General features: G+C 43.3%; 1 protein-coding gene across 1 annotated transcript in view; it reads left to right on the top strand.

Annotated features, from left to right (window-relative positions):
* ENTHD1 (ENTH domain containing 1) overlaps positions 1-16,090 on the top strand; it is a 70,856-nt gene extending 54,766 nt beyond the window's left edge. The window contains 2 exon segments of the mRNA XM_054016230.1: positions 11,720-12,183; positions 15,467-16,090. Of these exon segments, the coding sequence (XP_053872205.1) occupies positions 11,720-12,183; positions 15,467-16,065 (1,063 nt within the window). The 3' untranslated portion in view covers positions 16,066-16,090.
* Positions 16,091-17,703: the final 1,613 nt, after the last annotated feature.

Here is a 17,703-nt window from a genome sequence, read left to right on the forward strand (position 1 = left end):
ATGGAGATATTCCACCACTTCCCTAGGTAACCCATGCCAGTGCTTCACCGCCCTCCTAGTGAAATAGTTTTTCCTAATATCCAACCTAGACCTCCTCCACTGCAACTTGAGACCATTGCTCCTTGTTTTGTCATCTGGTGCCACTGAGAACAGCCGAGCTCCATCTTCTTTGAAACCCCCGTTCAGGTAGTTGAAGGCTGCTTCCAAATCCCCCCTCACTCTTCATTGCTGCAGACTAAATAAGCCCAGTTCCCTCAGCCTCTCCTCACATAAGTCATGTGCCCCAGCCCCCTAATAATTTTCATTGCCCTCCACTGGACTCTCTCCAAATCCGTTTGGGGGGGTAAGGGGGGAGAGGGAGGAAAGTGGAGGCAATACTCCAGATGTGGCCTCACCAGTGCCGAATAGAGGGGAAAAAATCACTTTCCTTGATCTACTAATGCAGCCCAATATACCGCTAGCCTTCTTGACAACAAAGGCACACTGTTGACTCATATCCAGCTTCTCATCCACTGTAATCCTCAGGTCCTTTTCTGCAGAACTGCCGCTTAGCCAGTCGGTTCCCAGGCTGTAGCAGTGCATGGGATTCTTCTGTCCTAAGTGCAGGACTCTGCACTTGTCCTTGTTGAACCTCATCAGATTTCTTTTGGCCCAATCCTCCAATAGGTCACTCTGGTTCCTATCCCTACACTCCATGTATCTACTACTCCCCCCAGATTAGTGTCGTCCGCGAACTTGCTGAGGGTGCAATCCATCCCATCATCCAGATCATTAATGAAGATGTTGAACAAAACTTGCCCCAGGACTGACCCCTGGGGCACTCCACTTGATACCAGCTGCCAACTAGACATCAAGCCATTGATTACTACCTGTTGAGCCCGACGTTCTAGCCAGCTGTCTATCCACCTTATAGTCTATTCATCCAGCCCATACTTCTTTAACTTGCTGGCAAGAATACTGTGGGAGACCACAACAAAAGCTTTGCTAAAGTCAAGGTATATCACGTCCACTGCCTTCCCCATATCCACAGAGCCAATTATCTCATCATAGAAGGCAATCAGGTTGGTCAGGCACAGGCCTTGTCAAATTGGCTGCATCAGATGTGCATGGTACTTGATTTCAAAGATACCATGTACGGCAGAATGGAACCCAACCAAAGAAAGGGGTTTAAGATATATAGTATTATTTTTTAAAAGAAAACAGCTCAGCTGAAAGTATCTGCACTAATTATAATTCACCTTACAGCTCTATCCCTTTTCTCTCAATATGTTATCCAAAGTTTTGATTTACACTGTCACCATTTCAATCTCATTTTTGCTGAATAGGATACCACTGGTAAGTATATTTGGAAAACATACAGCTCTGAATCTGAGCATGCCAGGAGGATGTTCCCCAGTTTTGAGTTTCTGCCTTTTGCAGGACTATGGTAGGTTGCATAGTAGGTTGTTATGCTTGTCTTTCCATTCTAGTTTTCAATTAACATTTTTCCCCATATGTTCAGTAGAGGCTTACTGTTAGAATGGTGGAGAGTGCTGCAAGGTGTATAGGGAGAGTTATGTGTGGGGAGCAGAGTGCTGGACTAGGAGGGGCTCTGCAGATCAGGAATGAATTGTATTTTTTAATAATTATTTATATTGCAGTAGCACCTAGAGACCCCAATTAGGGCCTCATTAGGCTATGTGCCAAACACAACAGTAAATGACAGCCCCTGCCCCAAACAGCTTAACATTCCTACCTTATGAGACGCAATAGGTGGATAAAAAAAAGGAGGGGGGAGCAAGTGAAATAATTAGGATCGCATAATAATCAGCAGAACAGTGTGTGAAAGCTTACCTAGCACTTGCTTGTACTGTCCTGACCCTGGCTATCAAGTACTTTTCAGTCTCAATTCTAGGAATGAGAAAACTGCAAACACACACACACACACACACACACACACGTACACGTCTTCAATCAGATTTTACATGTTAACCAAGATGTGGAAAGTCAATACTCAGAGTTAATTATTCTAGTTGTATAAGCAGACCCAATAGTCAGACTTATTAGTGCAGTCTAGTAAACACCTTGAGTGTTTTTCATCTACAAATTCCATTTCCAGAACTACTCAGTACCCATTAAGAACAGAGAAAAGGTATAGTTCAATTTTTAAAAAGCAGCAGCAAGCTGAAATTGGTGCATGCGGCTTAGTTCTAGATAAAGCGACAGCAGTTAAACCACAGTTGAAACCCCAAAGAGAGGATGGCTGAGAAATAGAAGCATATCCTAAAAACCTGCAGCATTCTCTTTTCATATAACATAAATGAGGTATGACTGCAATCATAGTCACTGAACACATGACACTTAAATGACTTCCTTTCCCCCTGCCTTTGAAAAACCTAATTTCCTTCTTCTAGTTGCTCATTCTAGAAGGCGGTTGTCTGCAGTGCATTGCTGTGAAATTCAATGCAGCCCTTATTACAACCACCAAAAAACCCAACAACCAAAAAACCCTCAAATACAGAGAAAAATCATCAAGAGAGAGAAGGTTTCCAGAAACTAGTCAAAATACAAACCCAGCATGGGAAAAGGGAATGGGATTTAACAATGTCTGACACCTAAACATTCTGTTTGAACTGGTCTTATGTATGTTAAGGAATAATGGGCCAGACCTTCAACTAGTGTGAGCTGGCATTGCTCCATTGAAGTCAGCGGCGCTACAACAACTGAGGATTGGTGCAGTATCTTTGTTCTGTAAATTCCTAAAGAAATGTCAGTATTCTATCAGATTGTCTTTAGTATTAGCCACATTTTTCAACAAGAAGCTGGTTTTGAAACAAGGCTCTGAGGTGAGAGAACTTCCTTTGAGGGATTTGACACATACGGTAGGTCTACACTGCAATAAAACACCCACGGCTGCCCATTTTAGCTGATTGGGGGTAGACATTTAGGCTGGAGCCTGGGCTCAGAAACTCTTCTCCCTCATGGGGTCCCGGAGCCCAAATGCCTCAGTGGCGGCGGTGGCTGTCCCTTGATACGAGGATGATGTCTGTCAGGGGGAAAAGTCACGATGAGACATAAGATGGCTGAGGAGTCCAATCTGCGCTCTAAGGGTTTTTCCGCATATGTGACAGGTGGTTGCTTGGAGAAAGCACAACTGCTGGCTGGGATGCTGTACACTTTCCTTCCTCCTCTGCCGTTTCTCAGTCTCTTGAGCAAGGCGATTCTCTTCAAAAGGGGCTGAGGCTTGATGTATGATGCGATGCCATTGCAGTCTATTGCCAGACAGCTCTTAACAATTCGTGGGGTCAATACCTCCCTTCTTAAGATATACTTTAATGGTACCCTTGTAGTGTTTCCTCTGTCCCCCACGGGTCCTCTTACCATGACTAAGTTGAGAAAAGAGGACTTGCTTCGGAAGACGAGTATCAGCCATCCGCACACAATGACCAGCCCAGTGAAGTTGATGTTTCATAATCTTCGCCTCAACTGGTGATGTTAACTGCAAAGAGAATGCTGCCATTGGTACGATGGTTTTCCTATCTGATACGGAGAAACTTCCTAAGGCAGCACTGTTGGTACCACTCCAGATGCTTAAGATGGCTTCGGTATGTCACCCACGTCTCACACCCATAAAGGAGATTGGGGATGACTGCTGCATTGTAGACCAGGATCTGCAGATCTCTGTCAATAAAGGCATGATGAAGCAACTTTCTGAAGGATGTGCTAGCATAGCAGATCCTATGTTCGAGCTCCACATTAAGATCCAAATGTCTACACGGCAGTTTTATAGCCCTGCAGTCCAAGGCCCACAAGCCCACGTCAGTGAGGACCTAGAGCTCAGGCTCCAGCCCAAACCTAAACGTCTATACTGCAATTTTACAGCCCCAGAGCCCAAGTCAACTGACATGGACCAGCGGTGGGTATTTTATTGCAGTGTAGACATACCCTGTATATGTTTGTGTGCATGGTCTGAGAAGCCAGACACTGAAAGGGGAAGTTTTGGCTATTTAGACAACAAGCAACTTTCAGTCCTTTTTTAAATGGTTAGATGGACAATTATTCTGCAAGCTTTACAGCCTAGCTTGCAGAGTGTCTCATTGTTGTTATCCTGTCAGGCAGTTAATGTTTAAAACCATTTATTTTCTGTTTTCATGGCTGCACCTCAAGAAATGCATTCTATTTTATCTAAACTGAAATGGATCTGGCTGTTCTGTTTGGGAAAATATTGACTGTAATGTCCTGGAGTGGTCTGTTTGCCTGTTTTCAAATTCAAAACAAAGTAAAGAGAAATTAACTGATGAATTGTTGGTCTCACATCAGAGAAAACCAGCCCCTAGAAATTGCCTTGGCACTGCCTAGGGGTAGGCTGGGCACCAAATGGGCCACACCAAAAGGCTAAAAGCAGTTTCACCCTCCATTCCCCTGACACAGCTCTGTCAGGGCATGCCAATTCTAACCTACAGCCCCTCCCTTGAACACATTAACTAAGACATTAAAAAGAAAACAGGCAAAAGAGTAGTGCAACAGCCCACTGTATGTTGCCTTGCCCTTCATGGGCTGAAAACATGGCATACTCAGCCCCTCTGGGGGATGGTTCACATCCTGTTGCTCCCAAGCAGTGCTCTCCAGCTAAAACTCAGGTCAGCCTTGACGGGTTTTAGTCTAGGGACAATTAACCCAATTCTAATGCTCCTTGGAGAACAAATATCTGAGAATAGGCTCTTCAGTTTAGCAGAGAAAGGTACAACATGATCCAATGGCTGGAAGTTGAAGCTAGACAAATTCAGACTGGGAATGAGGCATAAATTTTTTACAGTGAGGGTAATTGCCATTGGAACAACTTATCAAGGGTTGTGGTGGATTCTCCATCACTGGCAATTTTAAAATCAAGACTGGCTGTTTTTCTAAAAGGTCTCCTGTAGGAATTATTTAGGGGTGGCCTGTGTTATACAGGAGGTCAGACTAGATGATCACAGTGGTCCCTTCTGGCCTCAGAATCTAGGACTCTAGAGCAGGGGTCGGCAACCTTTCAGAAGTCATGTGCCAAGTCTTCATTTATTCACTCCGATTTAAGGTTTCGCGTGCCAGGAATACATTCTAACGTTTTTAGAAGGTCTCTTTACATACAACAATAGTTTAGTTATATATTATTGACTTATAGAAAGTAAATAAGGTTTTTAAAATGTTTAAGAAGCTTCATTTAAAATGAAATTAAAATGCAGAATCCCCCGGACCGGTGGCCAGGACCCGGGCAGTGCGAGTGCCACTGAAAATCAGCTCACGTGCTGCCTTTGGCATGCGTGCCATAGGTTGCCTACTCCTGCTCTAGTGGGAGCAGTAGGACACAGAACCTTACATGGTCTGAAAAAGTCAATTAGGGAAAATTGTAGGAGGGCATACTGTGACTATTCTACCTGCCCAGGTTTCAGTACTCCCCCATACTGATTGCCCAGGGAGGACTAAAGCCTGCAGCCCATTTTTTCTACCAAGGCTAAAGGATAAGTAATCAGACTGCTGGCATGATAGTGGAGGACAGGTGCAGATGGGGTTCATTTAAACTGCAAGGCTCAGCTGTCAAGTATAAAAAGGAGAAAGAATAAAGGTGCTGGGAAGACGTTGGTCTCAGCCTGATGGTCGTTTGGCTGCTACAACGTGCACCTTGGAAAGAGAAAAATCTTGTCCTTTGTTGATTTTTCTGCTTGTATCCAGAAAGGGGGAGAATTATTTTTTACAGGATTAAATTCTGGAAAAAAGAACAACTGTTTTTGTTTTCTATTTGGTGAGCTACTTGGGCGTGGGGGTGGGGACCCTAGGGGTCCTGACTCCTCCTTAAACAAAAAGGATCATTAATAACATTGTAGCTATATAAGCTAAAATGAGATTAACAATCCTTATGCTTAGGTTGGAATGAAGGTGTCAGGAATAGTTCCAGCCCTCATGCACATCATTACATAATTACTAGGACTGTTAACCATGCCCTGAAGAGTCCTATATTGTCCATTGCTGGAGACAACCTACAGGATGAAAGGAACCAGTGATCTGATTAAAGTGCAACAACTCATATGCTCCAGATGTCATATAATGCAATATAAAAGAATTATGGCTCTGCTCTCACCTGCATGGGTGTAGATAAGGTAGAACAACTGAAGTCAATATTTCCACTAATGTAAAACTGGTGTAAGTGAGAGAAGAATCAGATCTATTTATAAATTAAAAATCAGGGTGAGAGGGTGGCCTGTGACCTTGTAACTGTGTACTCCTCCATTCTGAGACCCATGTTTTAAGTTTACGCAGCCTTTCAAAGAGATGCTTGTTGGCAAACTCAAGGGTATTTTCACAGTGCAAGCACTAAAAACATTGACAAATTAGAGATAGAGGAGATCACTCCTCTTTGGGCCCAACCGATCAAAAAATACAGTTCACGTACCATGTCTGTTGGCTGACGCGCAAGTCCATAGACTTCTTTGTGGAACAAGGCAGTTTAAAAGGAATTAACTGCAACTTTGAAAGAAATTCTTCTGGCTGCAAGGAAATAAAAGTAACATTCTGGAGCACTTTTGGCTGCAGATAGTGCCAAGAGAAGGAGCGAGTAAGCTCTTGGATCTCTCCCCAAAACTATTGCAGGGGGATTTGACAGTTTTGGATGCATTTTGACTAGTTCCTGGAAACCTTCTCTCTTTTGATGATTTTTCTCTGTATCTGAAGTTTGTGATACTGTGATACCAAGCTATTGAGTAAGACTAGTGTGATCATTTCTAGGAAACTAAGCCTCTCATAGGTGATTAGCATTTAAATAAGACAGTCACTGAGGACTATAAGTTACATGCACCAAAATAGCATTCAGCTTGAGCAAAACAAATTTGAATACAATACTATGACTAGAGATCATAATTACAGATATTGAAGAGAGCACAGTGTTATGGGTTGGTTATAACTGCAGCACTATTGAAATAACAGGGCTGCTGCTGGTCAGGATCAATCATTGGCAAAGATCCGTGGGAGAGCAGATCTAGAACAGCAGAGTAGGTTGCATAGTCACAGGAAGGCTGGTCCCCCAACTACTGCTTTGAATAGTAGATAGAGCACTGGACTGAGACTCATGAGACCTGGTTCTGTTCCTGGCTCTGCAAGTGACCTGCTGTGTGGCCTAGGGCAAGTAATGGCCTTCTCTGTGACTCAGTTTCCCCATCTGTAAAATGGGGATAATGATACTAACCACCTTTGTGATGTGCTTTGAGCTCTACTGAGGAAAAGTGCTATATAAGAACTAGATACTATTATTATTGAAACCTAGATATTTTGGCTCAGATACAACTGTGATGGGTGGCAGCACAACACCCTAAAATAGTAGTGGGAGACCAGGGTTCAAGTTCCTGCTCCACATCAGGCAGAGGGGGAATTTAAACCCAGGTCTCCCACATCCTGGGTGAGGGTGCTAGCCACTGAGATATTGGCTGTAAGGGGGGCACCGCTGCCTCCTCTTGGCTTAGGTGCCTAACTCCAGGGGAGGTTTCATGCCTATGAATCCCAATTAGAGAGAGGTGCTTAAATCCAGGCCAGAGGGAGGCGACTAACTCCCATTGAGGGATGGAGTATAGGCTTATACCCCTTTTGCATTGCCTGCTAGGGAGCTTAGGTGGCTCCCTGCTTGGCTTACTGGCTTTTATAAGTCCCATTTTTAGGTGCCTAACTCTCCCCATATACCCAGGGTACAAGGACCCTGGGTCCCTAACTTGGAGTAGTGAATTCCACTAGGCAGCATGGCATCTAAAAGTGAGATGGTGCAATGGTCTGTATTGCAGCGCCTACATGCCGTCATGAATCTAGCCCACAGTGCTGTTTGGAGTGGCAGAATTTGGCCAGTAGCACATGTGCTTGTTCACTATCCTTTGCTTCCTATCCCTTCCAGGGGAATGAATGAGGTGGTTCTGAGGGCAGAGGCAATGAGAGCCAACCGAAAATGAACGCTGAATGCAGCATTTCCTAGTATCAGATCCTCTGTGGGAGTGTTCTGGTTCAGTAAGCTGGTGTTCAGGTTAAGAAAACAGCAGACGGGTAAATGGAATGAAAAGCTAACATGAGAATTGGGAGCCCAATGCCGAAGGAGAGAGGTGCGGATCATAATAAGAGGGAGGAAAAGGAAGAGCATCTTCAACACATTTCTCAGATGGTTCCTTGCCACTACTCTCAGCTTTACACTGTTTCACTGTGAAAAAACTGGAATGCATGTATTATTAAATGACTTCCAAATGTGTTTTCTACAAAGGCTATAGTATTCATAGAATCATAGAATATCAGGGTTGGAAGGGACCTCAGGAGGTCATCTAGTCCAACCCCCTGCTCAAAGTAGGACCAATCCCCAACTAAATCATCCCACCCAGGTCTTTGTCAAGCCAGGCCTTCAAAACCTCTAAGTAAGGAGATTCCACCACCTCCCTAGGTAACCCATTCCAGTGCTTCACCACCCTCCTAGTGAAAAAGTGTTTCCTAATATCTAACCTAAACCTCCCCCACTGCAATTTGAGACCATTACTCTGAACAGCCTAGATCCTCTCTCTGGAACCCCCTTTCAGGTAGTTGAAAGCAGCTATCAAATCCCCCCTCATTCTTCTCTTCTGCAGACTAAATAATCCCAGTTCCCTCAGCTTCTCCTCATAAGTCATGTGCTCCAGCCCCCAATCATTTTTGTTGCCCTCCACTGGACTCGTTCCAATTTTTCCACATCCTTCTTGCAGTGTGGGGCCCAAAACTGGACACAGTACTCCAGATGAGGCCTCACCAATGCCGAATAAAGGGGAATGATCACGTCCCTCGATCTGCTGGCAATGCTCCTACTTATACAGCCCAAAATGCCGTTAGCCTTCTTGGCAACAAGGGCACACTGTTGACTCATATCCAGCTTCTCATCCACTGTAACCCCTAGGTCCTTTTCTGCAGAACTGCTGCCTAGCCACTCAGTCCCTAGTCTGTATTGAGAAGGCACTTAAATATAAACAAGTTAGAATTTTAAATTATTCTCAAAAATATAGAGTAAGGTATAGAGATTTCAGATCTTTCCATTATTAGAAATATATTATCTCATCATTCCTTACCTACGCACATATGTGCACACACACAAACACCCCCCACTTTCTCCTGCCCCAGCAATTAAAGACCCATCTTTCAAATGTAACATTTAACAAGAGCATACAGTATCTTTGTTAAAAGACAGACTGTATCTAGCATTGAATCAGTACATTAACTGATTCTAATCTCCCCACTGTATCAACAGTTTAATACTGAAGGCAGTTAATGTACTGGTCTTTTTATTATCTCTGAGCTCTATTTCCTTTGAGCACTGTAATTACTCGCAGAGGAACTTTCATTCACACATTCTTAAACCGTGAGATACATTTCAACTTTTAAAAAATCTCTTGTCACACTGCTGACTCTCTGCTTTGAAACCTGTAATGCATGCATATCGGGCTAACATGGAAATTGCTCACAGCAATAGCCTCTGGGAATCTAGCTCTGTCTAACAAAACCACATGGTGGTGTATGAAGAATAATGCAGTGTGCCCCAGTAACAAGAAAGTGGAGATATCAAGAGAGAGCAATCGAGAAGGCACTAGTACTGTAGGACAGAGCTTTATATCTTAGAGGGGCAGTAACACATGGGAATTGTGTGCGGCCCAGAACCATAGGTGCTGGAACTAGGGGTGCTGCTGCACAACCTGGCTTGAAGAGGTTTCCATCATATCCAGGATTTACAGTTTGGTTCAATGTCTCTCAGCTCCCCCACTATACAAATTGTTCCAGCACCCTGGGCAGAACCATATTCCAACTACTGGGTGCATCTCAAGATCCTCTGAAGCAATCTTTCCCAAGCTCCTTCTGGCAAATGCTCAGAGAATGCTTAAATTGGATTGGGACAAAGTCCTAAACAGTGATAGTAAGAGTAATAAGGGCGAGGACTGCATGTTGGAGAACTTCTCCTACCACTTTATGAAAAGCAAGGGCTAATCCCCCTCTCACCCTTTGCCCTTTTCTTACATTCAAACAGTTTTGTGAGTCTATGATAACTGTATAGGGAAGTTGAGATTTTCAAGATTAATTCTGGTCTGAGTGAAATTACATACATCACATTCGCAGGATTGGGCCTTAGAAGGCACAAAACCAACGGAAGAGTGGAGGTTGGGGTCCAAGTAGATGATCGGCACATATTAGTAACATGCATGTTTTGAAGTTTATTCAAAGTTGGGGTGAAGTGGAAATGGCAAAAGAGGAGTTAATAGGAGCAAGGAGGAGGAAAAAAGGAGGAGGAAAAGTGACACTGAGGGGACAGAGAGAAAGTGATATGGAGAGAGGAAAGAGGAAAAGAAGGATGAAGAGGAGCATGTGTGGGTAAGGAGACTAAGGCTGGCAGTGGGGGGACTGCGATAGGGAAGGTAGGGATACTTGCCTTTTCCATTTTTTAAAAAGCCTTTTACATACTTTATTAAAAAAACCCAGAACCACATACAATTGCCCTTGCCTAATTCTATTATTTTAGCTTTACCTCTACAACATAACCATTGTTCTTGATAAATTTAACAAAATACCACCCAGTCCCTTTCCACCAAACAACTGAGCTCCAATCCACAAAGCAGGTTCTCTCCCTATAGATAGATAGATAATATTGTGTGTGCGCGCGTGTGCAGGCAACCTCCACCCCAATTCCCCACACTCATCGCCACCCTGCAGAAAATAGAAGTCCAGATGAGTTCTGATAATTTCTCTAGGTGATTAGATTTCTGAAGGCTGCTCTGGAGCCAATGCTGTGGTGTTGGCAGCTCTGTGCCTCTAAGGAGGGAACCTGCTTAAGCCTCCCCACCACCACCTCTGCAGGTATCTGGGGGAGGCCTCAGGGGAATCAAGAGCCCAAAGTTTGGCTTAAGACACTGGAATGCAGATCCCATTTTGAATGCGGAGCAAAGCAGGGACTTTCAAAAATTGTTGCAAAAAGTTCTATGTTTTTAGCTGAATTAATAGTTATTAACCATTTTTTAAATTAATAGAACTTACCTTATAAGGATTTCAGAAGTGTCTGCCTGTCTCATGCATTCCACTGCTGAATCAAACTGCCATGTTAACTTATATCAGATTGTCAAGATTACATCTTATGGTTTGATTGTTAATTTTCTAATTATACATAAGACACTTAGGTTTAGCGATTTATGGTAATTTGTAACGAGATGTAATAATTAGAATTGTACATTAGTGCACTTTTCTATGAATTACGAACTGTTTCATAGACAGCAGATCATTCCAGCTCAACTGCTGACTCACTGTGTAAGCTCAGGAGAGTCACTTAACCTCTCTGGGTCTCATTAACTCCCCTGTAAAAATGAAGATACTGTATTGTACACCTTTGTAAAATGTTTTGAAATCTATGGCTGGAAAGTGCTAAGCATTATTGTTATAGCAATTCTAACTAACTTGGGCAGCCTAGCCTAGCAGCTAGCACCACCAGACTGGGCCTGAGGAGATCTGGGTTCTAGTCCCAGCTCTGGCCTGCTGGGTAACCTTGGGTAAGTCATTTCCCCGCTCTGTACCTCAGTTTTCCCATCTGTAAAATGAGGATAATCTACCTCCTTTGTAAAGCACTTTGGGACCCTCTGATGAAAAATGCTATTTTAGAGCTAGTTACTGTATTAATATTATTACTTTTCCCATCCAAGATGCATCTCCTTTTCGGTGACATTATTCTCACTTTTTGCCTGACAGGTGTCATATCCTTCCCCTCACAGAGAAGCCTATCTACTTCACAAAAGTGGGACACAGGCAGGAGAACATACAGCACAATCACAAATCCTGCTTCAACAATTACTCTGATGCCTCCTTCAAGGACCCAGTCAGCAAACACTCCCAAAATTGCAGCAATGTTGCTTGGTCGTCAGTCATCAGTTCCAGAAAAGCCTGCCACAACCAGCCAACATGTCCCAGAGTCAGACTTTCTTCCCTCTAGCAGCGTAGCTTCTGTGGAGACCCTTTACCTCTCCCCTACCTTCAATGTCTTTGATCCTTTAGGGAATAGTGTGGCAAACAGTGAGATTCTGAAACCAACTCCATCTTCTTCTAAACAATTCCCTGGACCTAATACAACCACCATGCTAAACTTCAGTTCCTCCACACCTAATAGTGTGCAGACATTTAACACAAATCTCCACCTTTCCCCAAGGCCAGGTGAGTTTGTGCATTCCATGTCTAACAGAAGACAAGTGTCTAATTTGCATTCTAATTTCTTTGTTACCTCCTCTCCTAGCCACATCCTCTTTGTAGTTCTTGCAAAACATGCATGCAGTAGTGACAGCACTCAGCAAAGGAAGTTAGCCTTTCAGAATTTAGAAGGTGTTAAGAAAAAAAGCTATCAGTGCCTCCTCTAGTGCAGCAGGCATCCTTGCTGTCACTAGCGTGAACACAATACTAAATGTTCAGAGCTACTTAAATGGAGGTTAAGTAACATCTTTCCTTTACATTTTCATATTCAATATTAGATACGACAAGCCAAAGCAAAATCTTACAGAATGAAAGCAGTAATAAGTATCTTTAATTAACAAAGCCCTTGAAAATGCTGTAAAATGTTTGTGCATCATTTAAGTGAATTTAGTGCAGTTGCAAGGTGCTGGGGACTGAAATTCTCAGGTTACTCACCGAACAGATACAGCATAGTTAATGTCAGAACAAGCTTTCCCCCCAGTCCCACCTCCACTGTTCAACCCTGACCATAAGGTAATTCAGTCTCCATGGCCCATTCACTGCTTGGCTTCTCTGCTGAGACTGCCAACAAGAGCGTCCAGTAGTACCAACTCGCTCCCTTACTAGGGCCTGGACAGAGACCACAAACTCACTTCACCTATCAGATAGTAATTAATGATCTGCGGTATATCAGAAACTAGTGGTTTAGAAGTGAAAGGTTCCTTATCCCATTCCTGGTCCCCAGACCTAGCTAGTCCTGTGACTTTTGTACCATACAGCTTTATACGTGTGACACGCAAAGAAATGAAACCCCTTTGTTTTCTTCTCACATGAGAAGTTCTCTCTAAACAGAAACTGTGAGAGTTACTGGATGTCAGAAGAAACCTCTGAATGAGGAGACAGGACTAGAGAATGAATAGCTGCCTCCATGAGAGTCAGTGCAGTGTTCTGAAGGTTCATTTATTAAGAAATGCTTCTGACTTGCTGATAGAGTCAATTGCTTTTGAAAGCAGCTATTTTTTAAGTTTAAAATGGGCATTTCTGAGACTTTCCCATTTAGGTTTATAGAATGTTGTTGTACGCAAAGAAACATTCTTGGGTCTTGAAAATGTAAACAAAAATTCAATCATTTGGTAATGTTTTTAAGTCAGTTGCACTAAGCATTATTCCCCTCTTCACCTCATAGTCACGGTGTTGAGCCAGCTTATTGTTCTCACCTCTGAGGAATCCATCTCTGTCTGGCAACATATCATACTCAGTCTAGATCACTGAGCCAGATTCATTTTAGCATTTTGTGCATATAATTGTTTTGGAGAGTGTGGAAAAGTTTTCAGGTATCTAAAAGGGTGTCATGAGGAGGAGGGAGAGAACTTGTTCACCTTAGCCTCTAAGGATAGAACCAGAAACAATGGGTTTAAACTGCAGCAAGGGAGGTCTAGGTTGGACATTAGGAAAAAGTTCCGAACTGTCAGGGTGGTTAAACACTGGAATAAACTGCCTAGGGAGGTTGTGGAATCTCCGTCTCTGGAGATATTTAAGAGTAGGTTAGATAAATGTCTATCAGGGATGGTCTAGACAATATTTGGTCCTGCCATGCGGGCAGGGGACTGGACTCGATGACCTCTCGAGGTCCCTTCCAGTCCTATAATCTATGAATCTATGAATCTATGAAAACAAGGTGAATTGCATCCTAAGGTGATAGTGACCACCTTAAAGAGGGTGGAACTTGTAAAAGAAGACACTTTACTCCAATAAAGTGTCACTACTGCCAAATGAAACTAAATTGATGCCACCAAGGAGATACTAAGTATTTTCAGAATAGAAGAGGAAGCCAGTTACTCATGGAAGCAGCAATCAAGTGGAGACTCTCTCCATCCCAGAAAAAGAATAAAAAAAAATAAAATAAAGTCTGATCTGTTTGGTGAAAGTCAGACACCCAAGCCCTCTTATACATTGTACATGGAGATTTGCAAGACATGTACTCGTACTGTTAAATTACATATGTGTTTATATTTTAGATAGTAGTGTATAGGTATAATCAAAATATTATCAGAAGCCTGGAGGCAAAAAATCTGTTAAACTGCTCCTTTCAGAGCCTATAGTTATTTGTGTCACTCCATGTTTTTTATTTTTATCCTGCAGGACAAAATAATTGCATCATATTTGCTTTTTCACATAGGAGGTGGAATCAGTGCACAGTGATGCAATGTAAAATGTCACAGTGTGAAGACTGAGTGCTAGGTCACGGCCCATAATAAAGCTCCTTTTTGGCACTCTGGCAGTGCAATGAAGACAAAGCTTTTCTAAAAAGACAGCTAAGGATTCCTGCAGCATGAGGGAATAAGGCTAGCATTACATAACTCTCTCCTTCCCAGCTGTTAAAGGAGGGAGAGTGCTGCACTGTAGAGATCCTCAGGTAGTGTAAAAAGAACAACAGGAGTACTTGTGGCACCTTAGAGACTAACAAATTTATTAGAGCATAAGCTTTCGTGGACTACAGCCCACTTCTTCGGATGCATACTCCTGTTGTTCTTTTTGCGGATACAGACTAACACGGCTGTTACTCTGAAACCTATCAGGTAGTGTAATGAACTCTGGGACCATTACAAACTGGTGTGACTTAGAGCAGCCCAGGGGCCAAATAAGTCTCCAGCTGGTCCTAGGAAAGGGAGGACGACTGCAAAGTTGGCATAAAGCTACCTTCACCCCGTCCCAAGGTGTGGTGGGTGCTGCTCTGGCCCATCTGAGGATTTAACCCTCAGTGTAATGTCTTTGTAAGGCTGTGGGGCCTAGAAATGTCATTCCTATATTCTCTAGTTCTCCTACAAACTCTGTGCTCTCAGGTCATGTATGAAAATCAGGAATTGTCTAATGAATTTTGAAATAAGTGGCTGTTCCACCTATAAACCTGAACAATGGTCTGTTACAATTTAGCACCATGCTGGATGTTTTAGTAGGTCCTTTTTGGCTTGTAAATCAGTCCAGTGTTAAGGCTGTTTGGGTCTTGTGTCAAGTACAGCATGTGGACTGAATGTTACATACAATAGCACCTCATTTTCCTACCAGCTCTACTGTTTGTGTCTTTAGACTGTAAGCCTTTTAGGGCAGGGGTTAACGCTTGTGTGTGTGCGCCCAACACCCAGCACAATGGGACCCAGGGCCCAATCGGGCCTTCAGACACTACCTTAGTATAAATAATTTACTACTACTACTAATTTCATGCCAAGATTGTATAGTGTTCATTTTTGTTTCTCTTTTACATACGTTTTAGATTCGACCAGCTCCATGGCAACAACGTCCTCTTTTTCCACCTTTTCCATCTCGTCCCCAGACTCAGTTGTTCCAGAGAACATAGTTCATCCTAACCTTATCCCTTCCTGTGGTCCTTCAGGCTTGTCTTCACCTCACAAGCTCTCCTCTTCTGTTTTCTTTAATTGTCTCAAGGACAGGGTTATACATCCTTTTTCTTGCCAAAGATCTGAGGAAGAGGAGAGTGAAAACACCAGCATCCTGAACCTTCTCCCAGATAATTCAAGACGTTGCGCTGGAAAAGTGAACAGTTTTGAGAGCAGAACTCTCCGCATTTCTGGTGGGAGTTGGGGGGCATTTCCTGTGCAAAATGTAGATCCTGTGGTTAGCCCCAATATGCCTTCTGCTGGAGGGTCACCTAACGTGGGCACGACAAAGAAAGCCCTGGGCACTTTGGAGGAGATAAAAAATGCAGTTCTGGGACTGCGAGGGGACATAGGCAAAATGGCCCAGGAGCTGCAAACCATTGGCAGCCAGATGGCAAGTCTGGTGGGTGAGATTCAACATATGAGCAAGTTCTCGACAGCTTCCCAAACTGCTAAGGATGCCCCAGGTCAGTAGTAATTTTCACAATTTTCCATGTAACTTTGTGGTATCTTGCCCCAACAATACGCTTCATATAAGTCATCGGACCTCTTTTACAGTGTTGAAATAATTACAGATACAAATGCATAGGGCTGTTCTGTTCTTGTCATGGTCAATAAATAAATAATTTACATCTTTATCCTTTGAGTTTTGTTAACATTTAGACTACGCACACCTTGCATTTTACAAAATCTTCACATGGCACAGGACAAAGGTTTTGTGCATGCAAATCTGCCAGCGCAGTTATTTGTCAGCAAATAAAATAATATGTATCATGCCGTTCATTTATAGGGTGTCCCTGCATGTATGAACACCCCTGCCCCCTTTGCAAACTGTATAATATAAGTCTTAGTGGGGAAAAAGGCAGCATGTGCGTGCTTGGAAGTACCACAGATGCGGTACTAGGGAATCCCAGAGGCAGCCACAGGAAATAGCTTACCAGAGATGTAAGATTTAGTGACCAAAAATAAGGTGTAAGTTAATTGTTTACAGAAACAAAAAAGTGAAATAACAAAATGCACCACTAAATGAACAGCAATCCTAATAATTACCCCAAATCATGCAAAAAATGACACATAGCTGCCACATGACTCACTACTTTTTCAAGCTGTCTGTAAGCTCTACAGTTTGTTACTCTCACTGCTGACGAGATAAGGACTAAAGCCTTGTATATTAAAAGCACTAGGCCCCTCTTCCTTCCAAGACAATGAGCCGCTGGCTCCTTCCCCACGCTGTGTCTTCCTAAGGGAGGATGACAAACTCACCCCCTTTCTATTTTACTTCATAAGGAGGGGTCCGAGTTAGCCTCTCTCAAGAATGGTTTTCCCTGGTTCCAGACCAAAACCTAAACAGGTGGATTGGCTGGTTGGCCCTGGACCCTGCCACACGCAACAGGTCCAGTCTAAGTATAAAGAGAGGGAGTGCCTGAGGAGTGGCTAGCAAACACTACATGGATTCTCAATGAATTCTGCAACTGACTTAAAGAAATTTCGCAAGCCCAACCGTCAGAACAAGCCCTCAGTCACAGCTAATAAAAAAAATCCAAATCTTCAAGCCCAATCCATTCTTGTCAGCGGAAGCCTGGTTGCACATGCCCAAAGGCAGAAAAATCTGCCTGGAGGAGCTCAAGATGCCCTCAAACCCAATTGTTTCAGAAGGGTATGGAGCCAGATGTGCTGATTCAATGCATCTCCTAGGGAGCCATTTGTGATGTGGCTTCTCTGGAGTCCTAGCTGGAGTTTAAAACTTCTACTCTTCATCAGGATCCCCAAAGAAGGATGGTACCAGCACCTGCCCATTGCTGGAATTGAATGTGTCCAATGGCGCAACTGCAGACACAGGGAAGTTCAACTTGCAAACACTGTGCCTATGGGTGCAGTGGAGGAGGGAATCAAGCCCCTTACTGAAACGATGTCAGATATGATTCAGTCAGATCATCTAGATCAATCCCACTTAGTTTAATGCTTGGATCAGAGACCTCTAAGAAATACTTAGATGCTGCAGAAAGTGATGGTGGTAACATGGATGTGGCATTCTTCTCTAGGAGTTAATATTGAACCAATGGCTTAGCAAGGTGTGTGGAAGCCCCATGCAACTGTAAGTGCAATCTTTCAG

Source organism: Malaclemys terrapin, chromosome 1, assembly GCF_027887155.1.
Source record: "Malaclemys terrapin pileata isolate rMalTer1 chromosome 1, rMalTer1.hap1, whole genome shotgun sequence".
Classification (NCBI taxonomy): Eukaryota; Metazoa; Chordata; order Testudines; family Emydidae; genus Malaclemys; species Malaclemys terrapin.